Raw genomic sequence first — 18,727 nt, 5'->3', positions numbered from 1 at the left:
ATACTGTGGTACAGTCGTCCTTCTGCCAACTGTTCTGAAACCTTGCGGTTGCTTACAAAGGCTGTTTGCTGCTCTGTCAGATGTTTAAGGAAACAGTCTGTGTGTGGGGACTTGTAGTAGAAATCTGTACTTGGCCAAATTAACTGCACGTGACCTTGTCACTAAAATTAGTTATGACAGCTCTTGTGCTGCATCTTAAACAGTAAATAAGGCAACCTGCCATGTCTGTGTGAAATACCATGAAATAGAGATGGGCAAAGTCAAGTCCTCCTGCAGCCTTTCTTCAAAAAGGGAGATAATTTGAGAGATGGTATAAGCCAGAAAAGGATTTACCAGGCATGCTATGTAGAGGCAGCGTCATCTACCATAGGCTTTATTTCCATCTGTGCTTGAAGGGTTACCATGAGACGTGGCCTGCATTAGCCACTTGGGTGGAAGAAGAACAACTACTTTTATGCTGCAAAAAAAAAGAAGTAAAAAGGCAACAGCTAAAAAAAAACAACAAAAAAACCTGGGAAAAAACCCACCGCAGGTCACGTGGTCTGTACTGCTCCCTTGTGGAATAACAACCGAGAGGAAATGAAAAGGATCTGCAACAGGTGGCACATGCTCCAAGACTAAACATAGGTGTGGCCCCCACCTGACCTTAACTCTGCCCAGTAGCAGCAGATTTAGTGATCTGGCCATAAGCAGTAGCAAAGTGGGTGTTACTACGTGAGACTTAAAACATGAATGTCTACATGTGCAGCCCTATTGGGCCATGATAAACTAACTCCACCACAGGTTAGTACTGGCCAACTTCAGTACTACCCTATGGTGGCGGTATTTAGTGTACCGCAACACACATGTAGATGCTGACAGGGCTTGCTGGGCCACAAGGTTGCTTCAGTGCAGCCACTGCCTGTTGGCTAGCCTTGCACCGTAGCACCCTCATGTCCCAGCCGTCCCCTCCACAGCATGTTGAGCCCTATGAGGAGAGACTAGAGAACCTGGACCTTTTCAGCCTCCACAAGAGAAGGTTGAGAGGCGACCTTGTGGCTGCCTATAAGTTCATCATGGGGGCACAGAAGGGAATTGGTGAGGTTTTATTCACCAAGGCGCCCTCAGGGGTTACAAGAAATAATGGCCACACGCTAGCAGAGAGCAGATTTAGACTAGACATTAGGAAGAACTTCTTCACAGTTAGAGTGGCCAGGGTCTGGAATGGGCTCCCAAGGGAGGTGGTGCTCTCCCCTACCCTGGGGATGTTCAAGAGGAGGTTGGATATGCTAGCGGGGTTCATCTAGCCCCAGCCCTCTTTCCTGCCTATGCAGGGGGTCAGACTCGATGGTCTATTGAGGTCCCTTCCGACCCTAACATCTATGAATCTATGAATACTATTCACATCAGCTGTAGGTGTGAATTATGACAGAGTATCACATGGTATTTAAAATTGATTTTAAAAAAAACAGAACAAATTCTGAAAAATCTTTGGTTTTGGTAAGAGCCCATGATCAGCAATAATAAAATCAACTTTCCATTTTGAAATGCTTTCCCCGTTATCAACTGTGAACAGTAAGGAACTAAAAGGTAAGCACATGTTTGTTGGAAGGGGTCAGTCATTTCCACTGTATTTATAATTACACAGATGCGCTAGCAACCATGCATTATTTCAAACCAGCAGCATAAAGTTCAGAAAGTAACAAAGCGAAAGTTGTCGTTTTAAAAATCTGTTGCTAAGCAGGAGGTTTTCTCCTAGCAACAAGTGTTTTGCAGCATGGGAAGCAATTGCATACCTTGGGGGTGTAGTTGGATTGGGGAAGGGTGAGAGACTAACAAGCTAGGATTGGGAGCTTGCTTTAGATCTGACACAATAGACAGTGAAATTTCTCCATGTACTGTGGACCGACTAATACAAATGAGAGGCAGGAATGGGTATGCAAAGCAAATATAGTTTTAAGATGGACAATGAACAAATAAAATGGTGGCTGCAAGCATTATTTTAAGTTTGCAAATAAATTGTGTGCTTTGCTGTGTGAATGGTGACATGCCATATACAACATACTTGAACATATTTTCTTCATAAAAATCAGTGGGCAACATGCTTACGTTAAGAAGCAGTTTCCTCATGAATGCTTTTAAGTGGAAAAAATATTTTTGTTCCACAATTAGTTCTTTGTTAGAAAAAAAAAGAAACAAACATTTAAAAGCTCTACTTTGGGAAATATGATTCATATTCTGACATGGCTCTTTACTGTGAATACTGTATGTTGAAACATCTTATACCAAAACTGAAGGCTGATTTAGCTCTTTTAAATAAATAAATAAATAATGTACCTGTAATTTAAAATTCCACTTTCTAGGCGATTTATTCTGTTTTAAAAGGTAAGTACTCTAATGACCAACCAAATTGCCAGTAAGTATCAGAAAAGATTTTGAGAGAATGCTCAAAACCACTGTAAGCACATAAGGCTGTGCCTTTTGAGTGCAATAAAAATATGACAAAACAAATATACCTTAAATGATTCAAAAAAATCTCCCTTTAATCCTACTTAATTTTTAAGGGAAAAAGTTCAATTTAAATATAGGTGAGTAAGTTGCATATTGTGTTGTTTGGATGGTAACTACAAAATAATCTAAGTCCAGTTTCCCGTGTGATTGCTGATTGTTTTTACTTAACCCTTCATTTCCAAACTCGTGTACCTCTGAGAATTTCTTACTTATGCAAGGCACCTGATCATAATTATAAAACAGTTTAAGCATTTCATTTGTGCACGTCTCCAAAGGAAAGAATTAATAAATTGTTTCCTGTATAATTTCATATTTCCTTTAAAGAAGGCGTATATCTTTCATTACAAATTAATCTGACATATTTAAAAATATACACATAGGTGGGAGGAAATTCATAGAAATGCCTTACTGTTTTATTTTTCATGTGTTTGTAAAATATGTGAAGGAAAAACAAAATACTTTATATTGACCACAATATAGTTTTAAAATATGTATGTTTCTGTCCTAATATATGGCAAATGTCACAATCAGATTGGTAATTATAGGAAAAATATAAAGACGTCAAAAAATCTTTCAGGCAAAGATTTTCACGGGTGATTTATATTTTATTGGACCATCTGCATAGTTGGGATAGATTTAAACAAGCTTTTGGTGAAGGTATGAGGTATCCAAAAGCTTGTCTAGATATGTACCCCAACCATGCAGTTGATCCAACAAAAGATATCACCCACAAAAATCCTTGCTGCTTGCATATTTCCTGGACCCTCATGGCTACAACATCACTCCCAAGACAACACCACCAAAAATCTTTTGTCTTTCAGGATGTATGTATCTTTGTTTTGTAATTACAATATACTACTGACAAGTTTCTGGTAGCCTTCAAGTTTGATAGATTTGCCTGAAAATAGCAGCCACATTAATAACAGATGCAAAGTAGACTGAAAAAGCAGTGGTAAGGGCATTTTTTTCTGATGCTAAATTTACTGTGTGTATGAATTTGCTATGCCTGTGTTGCATATTAAGTGATGTTTTATAACTGATACTGGCTATAGTCAGTAATTCTTAGCTGTCATATTTCTGACAGAATTTTTTTTTGCAGTGGTATTCTGCGTGCAAATACAGTTGGTCAAGTCTCTCAGCTTTAGGTTTCAAGGAGAGGTATCAGGAATATTAAAGAAGCAAAAAATCTAATGGCTTGGGTTTCATTAAACCTAGTTATGGTCTTTTTATTTTAATTTTTCATAATGCTTACTCTGAACTTCTGTATTACCTTCCATCCTGTGGCTTTACTGTCCTTGCCAGCCACAGCATCCCTATGTTGCCTGTGAAAGCTTATGTCTCTGTGAAGGAGTTAGTCTCCAAGGTGCCACCCTGTCCTGCCTTCTGCCGAACATCCCTATGTATTAGGCAGGTATTCTGCACATTTTCTTAATGTGAGAACAGGTGCACAGCATGATGTATGGCAAGGCAGTAGCATAGCTGAGAAGAGAGCCCAGGCCGCCTGCTACCCATTCCTGGTTTAGGAACATATTCATTCTGCTTTGAGTTTCACAAAATATTTTTTCCCACTAAGCTATTGTTTTTGAAGGGAAAATAAACGTTAAGAGCTGCATTTATGACTAAACAAAGTCTTTGTTACACAAGTGCAAAAGCTCTTTAGAGAGTAATTATTACCATTATTACCATGCTTTTAGGAGACCGAAAAATCAACATTTAAAAATACAATAGAATAGAGTTCATGTTTTACCTCATGGAATTCAAACCTTGGTAGTTCAAAGGTCTTTTCCAAGTTTGCCTGGATGGGTGTTTCCCAATCCTTTTCTGCCACTTTGCTTGTACAAAAGACAATTTGACCCATGCCTTATCTTTCTAGTGGGAAGTTCCTTTCTCCGCAGCCTTCAGAAGCAGTTCAGAGCATCTTTGGAGCTGGCTCTGGCAAGGTATTACCTCAAGGTATTGCCTCTAGTTCAGTAGTAACAACCAGCAGTTAATGCTACTGTCTTGACTACTCTACTTCTGAACTCACTTTCTGGGACATGCAAAATGTTTCCTTCCATTACAGACTCCTTTTTCATCTTGTGTCTCCTGCTCCATCCTTCTCTGTCTTGAATTTTGCAGGACTTAAAACGCCACTGGTCCAGATGATGAGCATCTATACACATGCAGCCAGGCTGCTCTGACACACTAATTATAGTGTGTCGGAGCAGACTCGATTAATCGAGTCTGCTGGAGCGTGGTAATTACCACATTGCAGCAGAGCAACTCCGCACTAAGAAATGGCAGCAGGGGCATTCTAACTAAAATCTGTTTGAGTGTGGGGACACTGATACATGTGAAGCTATGGGTCCTTTACTTAAAGCAGCTCTGAGCCACTGTTATTAAGGTGCCCCTCTCCCCACTCCTGGAGCATGTCCATAAATGCCTGATAGTACCAGGCAAACACAGAAGGAACTGAAATAGTCCTCCTATTGAGAACTGCTCCTTGGTCAGACAGATTGAGTGGTCAATCCCTAGGAAAGCTGAGAGCTCTCCTTAGCTTGGCCATTCAAGAGAGAAGAAGGCCTCGGTGCAGCAAGGTTTTGTGGCAAGTGTTGTGATGTCTCATGAAGCCTTAGTTTCTGGAGACATGCACTTGTGATCATTTCACCTTTCACTAAAGTCTTTGTAGTTGCAGTGAGAACCTAACAGGATTCACATTTGCCAGAGGCAAATAAAAGAATTCAGCCTAGGTAGATTGACTGAACTTTTCAATTATTTTCTTAGAGGTTCACTCTCATTTTTTGCTTAAAAAGTATATCTGCAAACAAATGTAGCCTTTGCATTAAATATGGCGTTGTTTGGTAACTAGATGCATATACTTCTCTTACACATGCCTATTTTAAGCAATTATGTATCTTAACCTAAATTCAGTTTCTTAATTTTTACATTTTATTACATTGTAAAATGGTGAACGACGCATTTCCTTATTAAATAATAGTTTGGTTTGGGGAGGGAGGGGGCTTTTCCCCACTTGGTTTCTCAATTTTGAATGACAGAGTCAAATAAAAATAATTAAGGTAAAAATCTTTTCTGCACAGCAGAAACTGGAAGCATGGTTGCTTAGAAAAACGTACCAGCAAATATCAGCATTTGCTTCACTGCAAGTACTAAAAATAATATAGATACTTAATGCAGGACATTTTGTTACAATGTATTTATAAAGCATGAATTGACCTCAACCTAGGCATCGATCTGACCCTGATTTAGAATACATTTTTTTTTTAAAACACTCTTCAGTCATTCAATCTGAAAGGCTTATTGATGCATTATTTTATTTAAATAATTATAATAAATTATGATAAATTTAGGACTTAACATAGGTTGTCATTCAAATATAAAGTTTAACATTTTTTTTACGAAAAAATAATTTAAACTATAAAAATCTGATTACTTTAAAATAGATTTTATCATCTGTTCAGAATGCTTTGTTTTTTCCTTACATGGGTTTTAAGATGAGGATAAGCAGATATAGTATTCTTTAAAGGGTACAAGTCACAGCAATTATGAATCTGCTCTCACAACCTGCAAAACCACGATGACATTTGCAAAGTGTTTAAATGGTTTGGGGGAATTGCTAAATATTTTCTCTTCTAGGTCCAAGGAAATAGCCTTCTGAAAAGCAAGCATATTGCAAAACTTGGAAACCCACTCCTCATTATTTCTGGAAAGAAGGAAGCTGATACTTGTTAATTTTTAATAATAGCACTATTAAGTTTCCTAGGCATCTCTCAAAATAAAGAAATAATGATTCTGCCTCAGGGTCTTACCCTTATTTTTGTTCCCTCTTAATATAAGACAAAATCACTCGTTGTGGTCTTGTCTGAGCTGTTGTTCAGGATGTTTTTATTTAGACTGAATAAAGTATGTTGGTCAGGACTACATTTGTGAAATTGCAGAAGGGTTTATAGGGATAGACTGGACTAAGAACTGCATTGCAGTTGTGCCTAGAGGCCACATTCGAGGACTTTACTGTTAGACATTGTACTGTAAATGCACTCTCCAAACCTGAAGGTGTTGAGAAGCAGCTTAAAAAATGAAAGTGAACTTGAACAAATTAGAGATAAGCTTGATTGGGGCCTTAAAGTAAATTCAGATCCTTCAGTTAATATCTGTGAGAGCACATTACTGGCAGGAAAGCAAGGCCCACAGGTCACACGTGGCTAGGGTGGACACTGACGCATCTCCAGAATACAGGAAATTCCCTTGGGGGTGGGGGGGAACCCATCAGTTCCCTCAGCCAGTCAGCAGTGGGGGGAGGCTGCTGCTGCCTCCTCGGCCAATCAGCAGCAACACGTGGGGCCACTGGGCCCCTTAGCCAATCAGCAGCAAGGGGCAGGGCCACCACAAAAAGGCCACCTCCCTCCTTCCCTGGCTGGCTTGGAAGAACCCGGCTTGTCCTGGCTGTGCACAGCCAATAGAATTGCGAGGACAAATGATTGACATGTATTTCCACCAGTGAACTGCCAAACAGGACTTTTTGCAGTCTGCTCCTCATTTAGGAATGGACAGGGGGCAAAGGGCTTAAAAACAGGACAAACTGAGATAAAACAGGACCAATTGCCACCCTGCATGTGGCCCATGTGGAGTTTAAATTGCAGCTACCAGGCTCCCACCTGGCAGCCGATCCCCCTATTGCTCTGGGTGAAGCAGCAGCTGAGATTTCCAGGCTCCTCTGCCCCATGGGGCAGGCCAGTGGAGAGCAGCGCAGCCTCCAGGGCTGGGAGAGCCCATCCTGAGGTGCCTGAGTGAAGCAGTGCAGCAAGGGAGCTTGGGCTTGGAGGGGGCAGAGGGGCATCCCAGACGCATGGTGCAATGGGGAGGCACCCTACATGCAGTGCAGGGACTGCAGCACAGTGTAGCTGGGGATGGACGTCCCGGTGAGGGTCCATGCAGCTGTGGGTGGCAGTGGTGACGTGTAGGGGATGCACAGGGAGGCACGTGCACCCCCTGACATGCCACGCTCCCTGCTTAGGCGACAGGCAGGTGGGAGCACCGGTGCATCCCCTGCGAGCACTGCCCACTTCCGGGAGTGCCGCGGCCGCTTCCCAGTCACCCTGATTGGCTGTGGGTGGTTCCCCCCTCCCCGGTTGGTGAGATCGACCGCGTGGGGACTCCCCCTCCCCTGGTTACTGACTGGTTGCTGGGGGGGCACGTGCCCCTCCTCACTAAGGTGGCACCAGGCCCATAACCCCTGCTGATACAACCCCTACTAGTGTGGCTTGAAGGGTGTGTGGTCCCTGGACACTTAGAAGCCAGACAGCCCTGAGCTGGAGGAGGAAAGCCTTGTTGGCCTCAAATCCACCTTTAGACTGTAGCAGCAGTTAAAAACCTACCAAGGAAGAAGACATCAGCTTAGCTTAGCACAACTTGTGAAGAATTCCCGTGCTGTGTTACTAGCGTGAAACAGAGTTTGCTCCTGCTACATAATTAACTCTGTACTTACCAATGTAGACATAGAGCAGTGGCCATGATTACAGTTACTGTCCCATAATTACTTGTATGAGCCACCTGTTTGCTCAGTGTTTGTTTTGAAAGAAGTTTTTTCTCCATGGTTTGATCAGGACATGGAGAGGCTTCAGTCTGTCTGTGTACTGTGTTGATTAACGTGCTATGATGAGAAGCAGGGCCTGTGCACTATTTGGGCACACTTCTGAGCCCTCAGAGCTGGGGTGTTTTGTAAGCTGGAGCCTGTCTTTAGTCATTTAGTAAGAAACATGGAGATGCTTGGCAGGCAGATGTCCTCTGTGCCTCTGCTTCTACCTGGGTGAAGGCCAGAAGCCCAATGTTTGAGCATCCAGTTAAGCTGTGCTAATCTTAAACGTGCAAAACCTAGACACTTCAGACAGTGAATGTGGAGGTTATTTTGCCATCAATGAGTGTTGGGTAGGGGCTATTACTGGAAACAGATTGCGGGGAAGCTTGATAGTGGGGAGGAAGGGGGGTCAGCCTGATGACTCTGCTAACATCAGCCCCTGGGGCTGGCGCAACAGAATTATACTGACCACTGGAGATGGTCGTGGGAGAGAAGTCTTACTTGCCCAGGTTTTCCTCACTTAAGGGGCAGCATGAGCTTAACTGCTGCCACTGAAGGACGTGCAGCAGTGCAGGCTCCCCAGGGGTCTCTCCTTGTGCTCGATTTGCCCCATTCCCAGGGGCAATGCTGAGCTTCCTATGGCAGAGCCCCCTGGGGGAAGGGGTGTCATTTTGCCCCCGCCCCCCTTCTTTCTCTCCAGATACACTGCTGGGCATGGCAGTTCCCTCTGTCCAGGCTGTACAGAGCTCTGTGTGCAATGGCAAGACTTCTGATGGGAGGGGCCCACACTGGCCTCTAAGTCCACGCCCAGGGCTAGTGCCCTGCTCACCCTGCCCTCGTTATGTTACTGGTTAAAATGGATGGATTTGGTGGTGGTTAGGGACTGAAGCTACATAAAGATGCTGTTGCCAGAGGTGGATCGTTCCTTCCCTTGCCTTTGTTTCCCCCACCCCTTCCTCCTGCAGTCTACAGCACCTTCCTTCAGTGATTTTTTTTTTTTTTTTTTTTTTTTTTTTTTTTTTTTTTTTTTTTTTTTTTTTTTTTTTTTTTTTTTTTTTTTTTTTTTTTTTTTTTTTTTTTTTTTTTTTTTTTTTTTTTTTTTTTTTTTTTTTTTTTTTTTTTTTTTTTTTTTTTTTTTTTTTTTTTTTTTTTTTTTTTTTTTTTTTTTTTTTTTTTTTTTTTTTTTTTTTTTTTTTTTTTTTTTTTTTTTTTTTTTTTTTTTTTTTTTTTTTTTTTTTTTTTTTTTTTTTTTTTTTTTTTTTTTTTTTTTTTTTTTTTTTTTTTTTTTTTTTTTTTTTTTTTTTTTTTTTTTTTTTTTTTTTTTTTTTTTTTTTTTTTTTTTTTTTTTTTTTTTTTTTTTTTTTTTTTTTTTTTTTTTTTTTTTTTTTTTTTTTTTTTTTTTTTTTTTTTTTTTTTTTTTTTTTTTTTTTTTTTTTTTTTTTTTTTTTTTTTTTTTTTTTTTTTTTTTTTTTTTTTTTTTTTTTTTTTTTTTTTTTTTTTGAAGGCCGTATCATTCTAATGCTAGGTGCAACTCAGAATATTTCAGAGTCCAGGGCTAGGAAACTCAGGAGTTTGTCAAAACCTGAGCTGTATTATGTTATAGTTGGCACATAATTTAACACAGAAATTGGCAGGCAGGTGGTAGATCAGAAGAGACGTGTAAACTGCTGGCTGTGGGAGCTACTGAGACACCAGTCAACTTGGAGGTGCTGCTCAAAAATCAGTTTTTATATAATTGTTTTGAATACTTCTGCTAAAATAGAGACTTTCCTAGCAAGCTGTCTGGTAACTCCTTTGACAGAGTTTTTGATGAGTCAGCAATGTGTTAACTCTATCACATCTGTTGTCAGTTGAGGTTTTTACAGATTAGTTCTGCATATAGGTTGGCAGCAATGGTAAGGGGGTTAATGCACCAGCTGTTGGCCAAACAGCAAGGGGACATGGAGTGAGGAGTGTGATCCTGGCTGGGATCAGTAAACAGTGTGGCTTGAGCCAACAGCCCCTGGGTGAGTCCTTATCAGGGCCAGGATGTTTCTTCCTCTCCCTGCTCTTTCCTGTTTTGCTGAGCACAGCACAACCCACTTCCTCATTTACCCTTCCACCCAGAGCACAGAAGTAGCTGACCATGCTTCTGCTGGGGCCAAGCAGCCAGGGAGCCTGGGGCTTTGCCCAGCCTGGCATGAGCCTCCAGCCAACAAAGGGTGGTGCAGGGTCAGCCCAGCCCTGAGCCTGCAGGCCTCCCTTCTGGTGTAAAGGACCCAGCTCCCACCAGGGCTGTTCCAAGGTGCTGGGGGCTTGGGGCTGGCCTTCCCACAATGGAGGGGGGAACTTATGCCAGAGGGTTGCTGCAGCTGGTGTCCCCCAGCCAGTGTAGCAATGGCCAAAATGAAGGGATTCCAGGGACACAGCAGGTAAAAGTGTTTCCCACCTTCTCTTAGAGTGGGCACAGTATTCTCCTTTCACCTAACTTCTGTTCTGCCCAGCTTGCTGGAGAAGCACTTTGTCTCTGCCTCACCACTACCACTCTTGCCACACCCCCAATTCAAAATCTTAGATCTGCCCATGTTTGCTGATAAATGCTATTTGCTAGTTTTGTTGATGAATGCATTTCACTGAATCTTCCCTGGGAGCCGAGGATTTAAGATGTTTGTGTGTTCTCCCAATATGAAAGCCTAACCCTCTTAACAAGGACAGAATTGCAATCCAAGCATTTTGTAGAGCAAGCTCAGTTGGTCTGATCCACAATGCATGTAATAAGGAGGCAGCTTGTTCGAAGTCACGGCTCGGTTTGACTTCATCCATGCCTCAACCTTAATTTCATGTGTATATTATCTTTTTATGAATGAAACTGTTATAGGGATAGGTTGTTAAATTTTGTAATTTTGTAACCGCTATTCCTGAGAGTGCTGCCTCAACGTAAGTGGCACGGAAAAATGAAAAGAAAAGAACCAAGAGTTGCGGCTGTCTGCAAAATGACTGAAAACAAGCATGTTTCTTCAGTGTGTTGACATCCATAATTGTGACTGCAACGAGAAGAATAATGACTGTGAGTTTCAGGAGTGCAAGGTGATAATATACCAAGTACCAGTTCTCAGACAACAAAATAATATAAAAAAATTCAGTGATGGTGCAGAAAGAAATACTGACAGTGTGCTATTACTGTATATACCAGAATCTAAGATGCCTTCAAATTTAAGATGACTCCCCCCTCTGCAATAATTAAATTCTGTGCATGGAAAATTTTATTAATTTTTTTATAATTCTCTATGCATAGATTCTAATTATTAGAGAGTCATCTTAAATTAATTTCCCCCACTACTACAGCAGTAGGGGGTCAGGTATGGGTTGGGGGGTAAGTCATGCAGGAGTCAAGTAACCTACTTTGTTCCCTGGCACCTGCTCCCCCTCTGCCTACACCCCTCCATCCCTGTGCCATCTGAGGCCTGACTACACTGCTGCAATACCTGTACCCCATAACACCTGTACCCCTCCCCTCGCCTGCTCCCCCTTTTGTCTGCCCTACTTACACTGCTGCTTACCCTCCAGTGCCCACACAGCAGCAGTGGCAGCTCTTGCCCTGATTACAGTCAGGCAGAAAGGGGCTGGAGTCAGCATGTGCTCTGGGCCAGCATGGGGCCAGTGCTAAATGATAAATGCTGGTGGGGTATGAGCAGTGCTGCAGAGTGGGGTGGGGGTGGGGGGGGCATAGAAGCAGCCAGGGTGCAGTGGCTGTGGCCCTGAGCCTGGGTCAACGTTGAAGTAAGAACTGCAGCAGCCACCTGCCCCCCCTTATACTTAAATCCAAGATGAGGGGCTTTTTTCCCTATGTTAAATGAAGGGGGGGAAAATGTCATCTTGGTTTTAAGTAAATGAGGACGAACAAACCATTTTCACAGAATGAAAAACAAAATGACTATTTTTCAGAATGATATTACACTATGGGTACGCCTACACATTCATTATTGCACGTGTAGATGCACATCATAGTAATAACAGGTACTAACAATGCACTGTAATTGGCGCTGCAGTACATTAGCACAGACTAAAGCTTTTCAGGTGATGCTTAATGCCCATTGGACTAATCTACCAGCCGTGTTAATGCACAGTCAAATTAGACCAATGGGCATTAAGTGGTGTGTGTGTGTGTGTGTGTGTGTGTGTGTGTGTGTGTACCCCATGAGAACAAAGGCTGAAGTAATCATGCCCCTTACATGCCTGTGTTATTCACTGAATTTGGACCATGTATTCTGCAAGTCACATTGGCTTTTGCCTAACGATAATTCTTCCCCATATAATGTGACATGGGTCAGAGGTGATGGAGACTGGCATCATTTAACTGAAAGGCTAGATAGTAATGAAGCTCCATGTTTGAACTTAAAAAAAAAAAACCACAATTTTTTTTAATGAGATGATTGAAAGAGTCTACACTTTCTCTGGACAGAGTGTAAAGAGATGGGCTGTGTTATCTGAATTAGCTTCTGTCTCAGAGCTCATCAGTACCATTACTTTGAGGAAAGCATGTCCAATACATTTGGTTGTCAAGAAAAGAATCAGTCATTGCTTTGAGGTTCCACTACGTTGATATAATGAAGGTGCTTTCCAGAATAATACTCCTGAACCAAAATGGCTGATGATCATAGTGAAACTTCAAATTTAAAGAGAACTTCAGGAACTTTCAGGTTTTTTTGTTGTACATGCACATGTGTGCATGTGTGTGCACATGCGTTTTGTATCACTTTATTGGGGCCCCAAAATTATGCTGGCACAGGGCCCATACCATACAGTTCTGCTAATGTACAGGACCATAAGCAAAAGTCTTCTGGGCAGATTCAGCTGAGGCTGTGGACATCACGTTTCTCTTGGTAGAAAGCCGCCTTTTGTCCCAGGTTCATACAGATGGACATGTCCACTCTCCTACTTCAAGTCCCTCTGAAGCGTGCGGGTAATGTACCCTCACTTATTCCTGGGACATCCTGATGTACGTCTGTGTGGTTACAGTGGTTCATTCCAGGGACAAGCCTATCAAACTGTGTCCTCTTGCTGGCCACCTAGACGAAATACAGACAGTCAAAAAGCCTGAGAGTGAATCAATACAATCTTTGTAGGTTAGTCTCAGCTGCATAGATACCAATAAGCAAGTGAATAGACATTCACTTTTGATCACAGAAATGCAGCCACATGCCTGCAGTGGCCCAGGCCAGAAGCCTGGGGGTGCTAGAGCACACCTCCCTGCTCAGCTGGAGCAGACAGCTTTGGCCAAGCTAATCTGCCCACCCCATAAGGGATGGTTTGTGTGGGGAGGAGCAAAGCATCCTGGGATGCTGAGGGACTGTGAGTTAACTTGAATCTGGAGGGGATCTGGGACAAAAGTTCAATAAACCAATATAACCTAAACCAGCTAAGTCTGATATTATATCCATCCAGGTTTATCTTAAACTAGTTTCATCCATTTTGAAAGTGGTTAATGTACACTCAACTTCTGTTGTTACAGATTTGAACCAGTTTCCAATTGTTTATACTAGTTTACATGTAATTTCTGTCCCTACCCTTACTGAAAAAGGAGCAGCAGTGCAGCTTAGAGGGGTGATGTGGGTGAATGACTGTGCTGCACCTCTTTTGATTTGAATCAAACCATGGGGCAGTCGGTCCTGGGTCAAAGATATCTGTTTACAGCCCAACAGGTCTAAAAGTAAATAGGTCTGGGAGACTGTGCTCTTTATTTTAGCCTCTGTCGTGGCAATACCCTCCATTTTAAACATGCATTGGTAGGATTGTGAGAAGACTGTGTTCTTGTTACTGCCCATGTGGTAGTGGTTCTCTGGATAAACAGTTAGCCTCAATATCTTTCAGCAGTTTTTTAAATGTTTAACATTTTTATTAAGAAGCAGCAGCAGAAGAAGAAAATATCCATCAAAATTGCATCAGTATTGTTCTTCCTTGGAAGATTAAAAAATGAATGGATACTTTTAGAAAGTAATGGCAGATTAAATAAATTAAATTTGTTTTAGTCTGTAACCCTTCTGATTGCAGGGCAAAATGTACAAGATCAGGTTGATTTCTTTGAACATGAAAAGTTTAATTGCTAATATTCTAATGAATCAGCCTTGAGCAAACATAAAATAACATTCAGGAAGTTGTCTGTCAACTAGACAAGTACACTTTATTCTTTGACTTTGGTTTCAGGAAACTCAAAGGTTACACTAAACAAACTCTAGTCCACAGAGCTTCCATAGCCTCCTCCCTGCCCCATTTCTTCTAAATTAATTTGATTGTCTTACCTGCCAGTTACACAATTACTTTCAAATACCCCACCATTCCCGAACAACTGCCTGCATTGTGTTAAGTCACGGCATTGTTCATTTCTGACGGTGCTGAATCACTTGACACATGAAAAAACATGAATCTGCAGCAGTTCTTTGACAGAAGATCCATTAGGCTATTAGAAATTAGCCCTCGTTGCAGTTATGACTTAACCTATTGCCAAAATTATACTCTTTGCTTTCTTCATAAATGTATTCTTCAGAGAGTTCATAGGCTGTATTATCTAGCACATTTAATAGTGTGCTTACAGTAGAATTTAATGTAGTTGCCAACAAAGTAATTCAGACTGCAGGGATTCATGATGGATAGTTAAATAGTTGAACAGTGCAAAGATTCTGTGCAACTACGTTCCGTGAAGGTGAGAAATCAGGAGTGAGAAAGGAAAAAAAAAAAAAAATCCTTCAGCTTCTAAAGTCTGCCTCAGGCCTGGTTTAGGTGCTTAAGTCCAGAACTGGGAAGCAAAATACCCCCTGGTCAATGATTACCTAACCTCAGAGGCAACTGTTTCTTTTTAAAATCTTCCTGATTGGTCAGACAGCAGTTGGAGTACTGCATCCAATTTTGGGCACCCTACTGTAAGAAGGATGTGGATAATCTTGAGAGGGTCCAGAGGAGGGCCACTCATATGGTTAAGGGTTTGCAGACCAAACCCTATGAAGAGATACTAAGGGACCTGGATCTCTTCAACCTCTGCAAGAAAAGGCTGAGAGGGGATCTTGTGGCTGCCTACAAATTCATTAGGGGGACACAGCAAGAGATTGGAGATGCTCTGTTCACCTGGATGCCTCTTGGGGTAACAAGGAACAATGGTCACAAAGTGACAGAGAGTAGTTTTAGGCTAGACATCAGGAACAACTTCTTCACAGTAAGGGTGGCCAGAATCTGAAATGGGCTTCCAAGGGAGGTGGTGCTTTCCTCTACCTTGGGGGTCTTTAAGAGAAGGCTGGATAGGCATCTGGCTGGGGTCATCTGACCCCAGCACTCATTCCTGCCCAGGGCAGGTGGTCAGACTCGATCTGTTGAGGTCCCTTCCGACCCTAGCATCTGTGAATCTATGATGTCAACAATTCAGCTTCAGCACATGCCTAGAACTACTCCAGCCTGAGCAGAACAGCATTTAGCTCCAACCCAGATCCAAAATATTTGTGGAGCAGTGTCCAAGGCCTTGTTTGTGCTGCAATGTACACGAGCTTCCTGCAACAAATACAGTAACATCAGACATTAAAGGAATTTCTCCTGTGATAGAAATGGCCAATCCGCCACAAAAATGGTGGGTCCACAACATGTTGGGATATTTTTAATGTCTGGCTACTTCTTAGACCCCATTCTTTCCCGCAGTGCCCTGTGAGAGCAGCTGGCACCCTGACAGCTTGCCCTGCAAACCCAGGATGCAGAGCTGCCTTCCACACTAGAAATAGCCCTGGTTGGGGGGTCTGTGCTCCCCACTGCAATCAGTTCCTGTCGCCCCTTGCAGGGATCTCCTCACTCTTACCTCTGTTTAAGTGACTGGGGCAGGGGCTGGTGAAACAGAGACTCTGATCAATCCCTGTCAGTGCAGGAGACTCACTTGGACCCATCACTCTTGCTGCCTGGCAGTAAGCATGGCAGGGCTGCCAGCATCACAGGAACTTTAATGTTCCTGTGATGGAGCATGGCAGCTCCAGCCAGCTCTCGGGCGGTCCGGCAGCCAGGCCCAAGTCTGTCAGTGAGCCTGTTCAGTTGACAGGCTCCCCTGGGGGCTGGGGGAGCCATGGAGCAGCCCCGTTACCCCCTGGTTGAAAAGTGTCTGTTGCACTCCAGCCCTGGGGCCTTTGGATGTGAGGACACCCAGAGCACTTGGTTTTGTAGTTCTACAATAAACCATATACACCAATATAATTACTGTAGCTTCATGGAAATGAAAGGTTGAGAGGCTGGGTCTGACATGCGTGCTCCGGGCTCACCTAACGTGCACCAACAGCACAGGGCCTCTTGGAGAATATAGTTGTGGCAACTTGATTTTTTTTAAATACAGTTGGTGATGGTACCCACATCTTCTATTGTAGCTAGTGGTTAGAGCACTCACCCAGGAAATGGAAGTGGAAAAATTGTTATTTCCTCAGCTTGAGGGGTTCAGCGCTTACATCCATCTCCCAAGAGAGTGTCCCCTCTGCTAGGCTTACAGGCTAGGCTGTACCAGGGCACTCTCCACCCCCCTGTTGAAGTTGAGCCCTGGAATGAAAGCGAGCTGGTCGCGCCAGGGGTTCAAAGCTGTGGATTTGAGTCCCCTCAGGCTGAAGAGGGCCTAGAACCCAGGTTCTCCCAGTGTGGCCAAAAGCGCTCGCTCTCACTCTCTCTCTCTCTCGCTCTTGCTCTCTCTAGCTATGATATAGGAGGCAAGCAACTGGCAAGGCTATGTTTTAAAAAGAAAATAGTGAGCCCCACTCAGTTCTTTCAAAGAACAGATATTGCATCTACATGCAGGAACAGCTTCAGGGCTCTGGATGTGGAGCAGGGGGAACCATTGCCCTGCCATTCTGGGTCAGACACCTGAGCTCTGGGGGTGAGCAGCAGTTGACCCACTTCAGTGCTTGGCATTTCCTGTTGTCTTCCTTTAAATGGCTTCTTATGGTTTCCTGGACTGCTCTTCTGAGGTGCCAAACTTTCCGTGTGCTACATACGGTGCCGGCATGCTTAACTCTGGATTTTGGATTTCTTTCTGGGTCTGGGGCTCAAAGATGAGCATTGCAGCATCCAGCCTCTCAGTCACTTACTGGATCTAGCCCTATTTGTGAAGAGCATGGGCTGCCTCTTTAGCGTAAGTCTTGGGGGGCACCCTTTTTCTCAATGACAGCTGTTCATCTCCTTTTGAAGTTTTATGAAAGACCAATATCTACAAAGGATTGCGATCGAAGTACCAGGTTTTCATTTACAGTCAACCTAAGTTTTCAGCCCTGTTTGCTCTTTATTTTGTGACAGGCTCTGATACTTCATCAGGTAGGACGCTACAGTTTGGCAGAGAAGATTCTCAGAGATGCTGTGCAAGTGAATTCTACAGCCCATGAGGTTTGGAACGGTCTCGGGGAGGTTCTGCAAGCTCAGGGCAATGACGATGCTGCAACTGAGTGCTTCCTGACAGCACTGGAGCTTGAAGCCAGCAGCCCCATAGTCCCTTTTACCATCATTCCCAGAGTTCTCTAAGAGAAGATCATCTCACTGCCAGTTCATCATGGTTCAGCGTCTGGACTTGGGGGTGAGGAAACACGACATACTGATATGTCTGATAATGCAGGTTGGTTTGAAAAACTTCAGGTAACGAACTCCCCGCTCTGATTATTGCTGTGGGGAAACTGATGGAACAGTGAAGTGATGTGCTATATTAATTTAGAATGAAGGAAAAAACGACTAACCAAAAACAAATTGCTTGTATCACTTACATTTTTGCCCCACGGTAGTTCTGAAACCTGCTTATTGTTCAACTGGATAACGTGCCATATTTTGTTAAGTGACATCTGAGTGTTACGTAATACTATAACAGAACCAAGCACCAAATGTAAAATGATATTTTCAAGTTAAAATTCAGTGGCAGAGCAGCCTATTTTTAACAAGCCTGTTATGGAAACTTGTTCTCTCCTCCTCCTCCTCAACCTCTCTTGGCCCAAAGTCAAAATGTGAATTTTCTGTTTTCCATCTCTATTTTGGTCCAGGCCAGAAAATCGTTTGAGTTCCTGTTTTTAGTTGTTAATAACTGTGATGTGTGGCTAATTGTTATCTTTATTTAGAACAAAGAATGAAGACAAGAATATTTATATTTTACCAATGTATGCCTGTTTCGAAGGAGAAAATATTAGTTATTTAAGTTTAACTTTTTTATGTGAATTCAGAGTTTATTTATCGATGGAAATATGTAAAAAGAAGCTTCATATGGAATATCTACTGACATTCCTTATACATGACCCACACGTGGTTAAATGGGAAGATTATGTTAATAATAAAATGATTTTTAAATGGAATCCCTGCCTGTCTTTTCCACTGAGCCCTATTTATTGCAGCAAGGTCATGTAACAGAAAACAGAAACTCCCACCTCTTTTTCACAACCTGAGTTATTGCCTGGATTTTTAGTTTGTTTTTTAAAACATAACCCCTCTTGTATTCTCTCCCTTCTATCCCCAGTGAACACTTGCAGAGTTCATCTGGATCAGTATAAAATGTGAAAAGGTCTGTAACTTGGTCAACTTCCAAGATGTTCTTGATAATTAAGTATTAAAAATTGGAGAGCTTGTTGTTCTATCCTCCATACGCAATACTCCATTTAATTTATTTAATGGGAATAACAGTTAAGACAAGAAAATAACTAGCTGAAT

The 18,727-nt window shown here is 42.4% G+C and overlaps 1 protein-coding gene across 6 annotated transcripts in view; it reads left to right on the top strand.

The window, feature by feature from the left end:
* TTC7B (tetratricopeptide repeat domain 7B) overlaps positions 1-18,375 on the top strand; it is a 274,550-nt gene extending 256,175 nt beyond the window's left edge. For all 6 annotated transcript variants that reach the window (XM_025209742.1, XM_025209743.1, XM_006028358.2 and 3 more), the window contains one exon: positions 17,342-18,375. In XM_025209742.1, the coding sequence (XP_025065527.1) occupies positions 17,342-17,563 (222 nt within the window). In that variant the 3' untranslated portion in view covers positions 17,564-18,375. The remainder of the gene's footprint in view (positions 1-17,341) is intronic.
* The last annotated feature ends 352 nt before the right edge of the window (positions 18,376-18,727 follow it).

Source organism: Alligator sinensis, unplaced genomic scaffold (genome assembly GCF_000455745.1).
Source record: "Alligator sinensis unplaced genomic scaffold, ASM45574v1 scaffold281_1, whole genome shotgun sequence".
Lineage (NCBI taxonomy): Eukaryota > Metazoa > Chordata > Crocodylia > Alligatoridae > Alligator > Alligator sinensis.
Note: the sequence above shows the minus strand (reverse complement) of the source record. Positions and strands in the feature narration are given on the sequence as shown.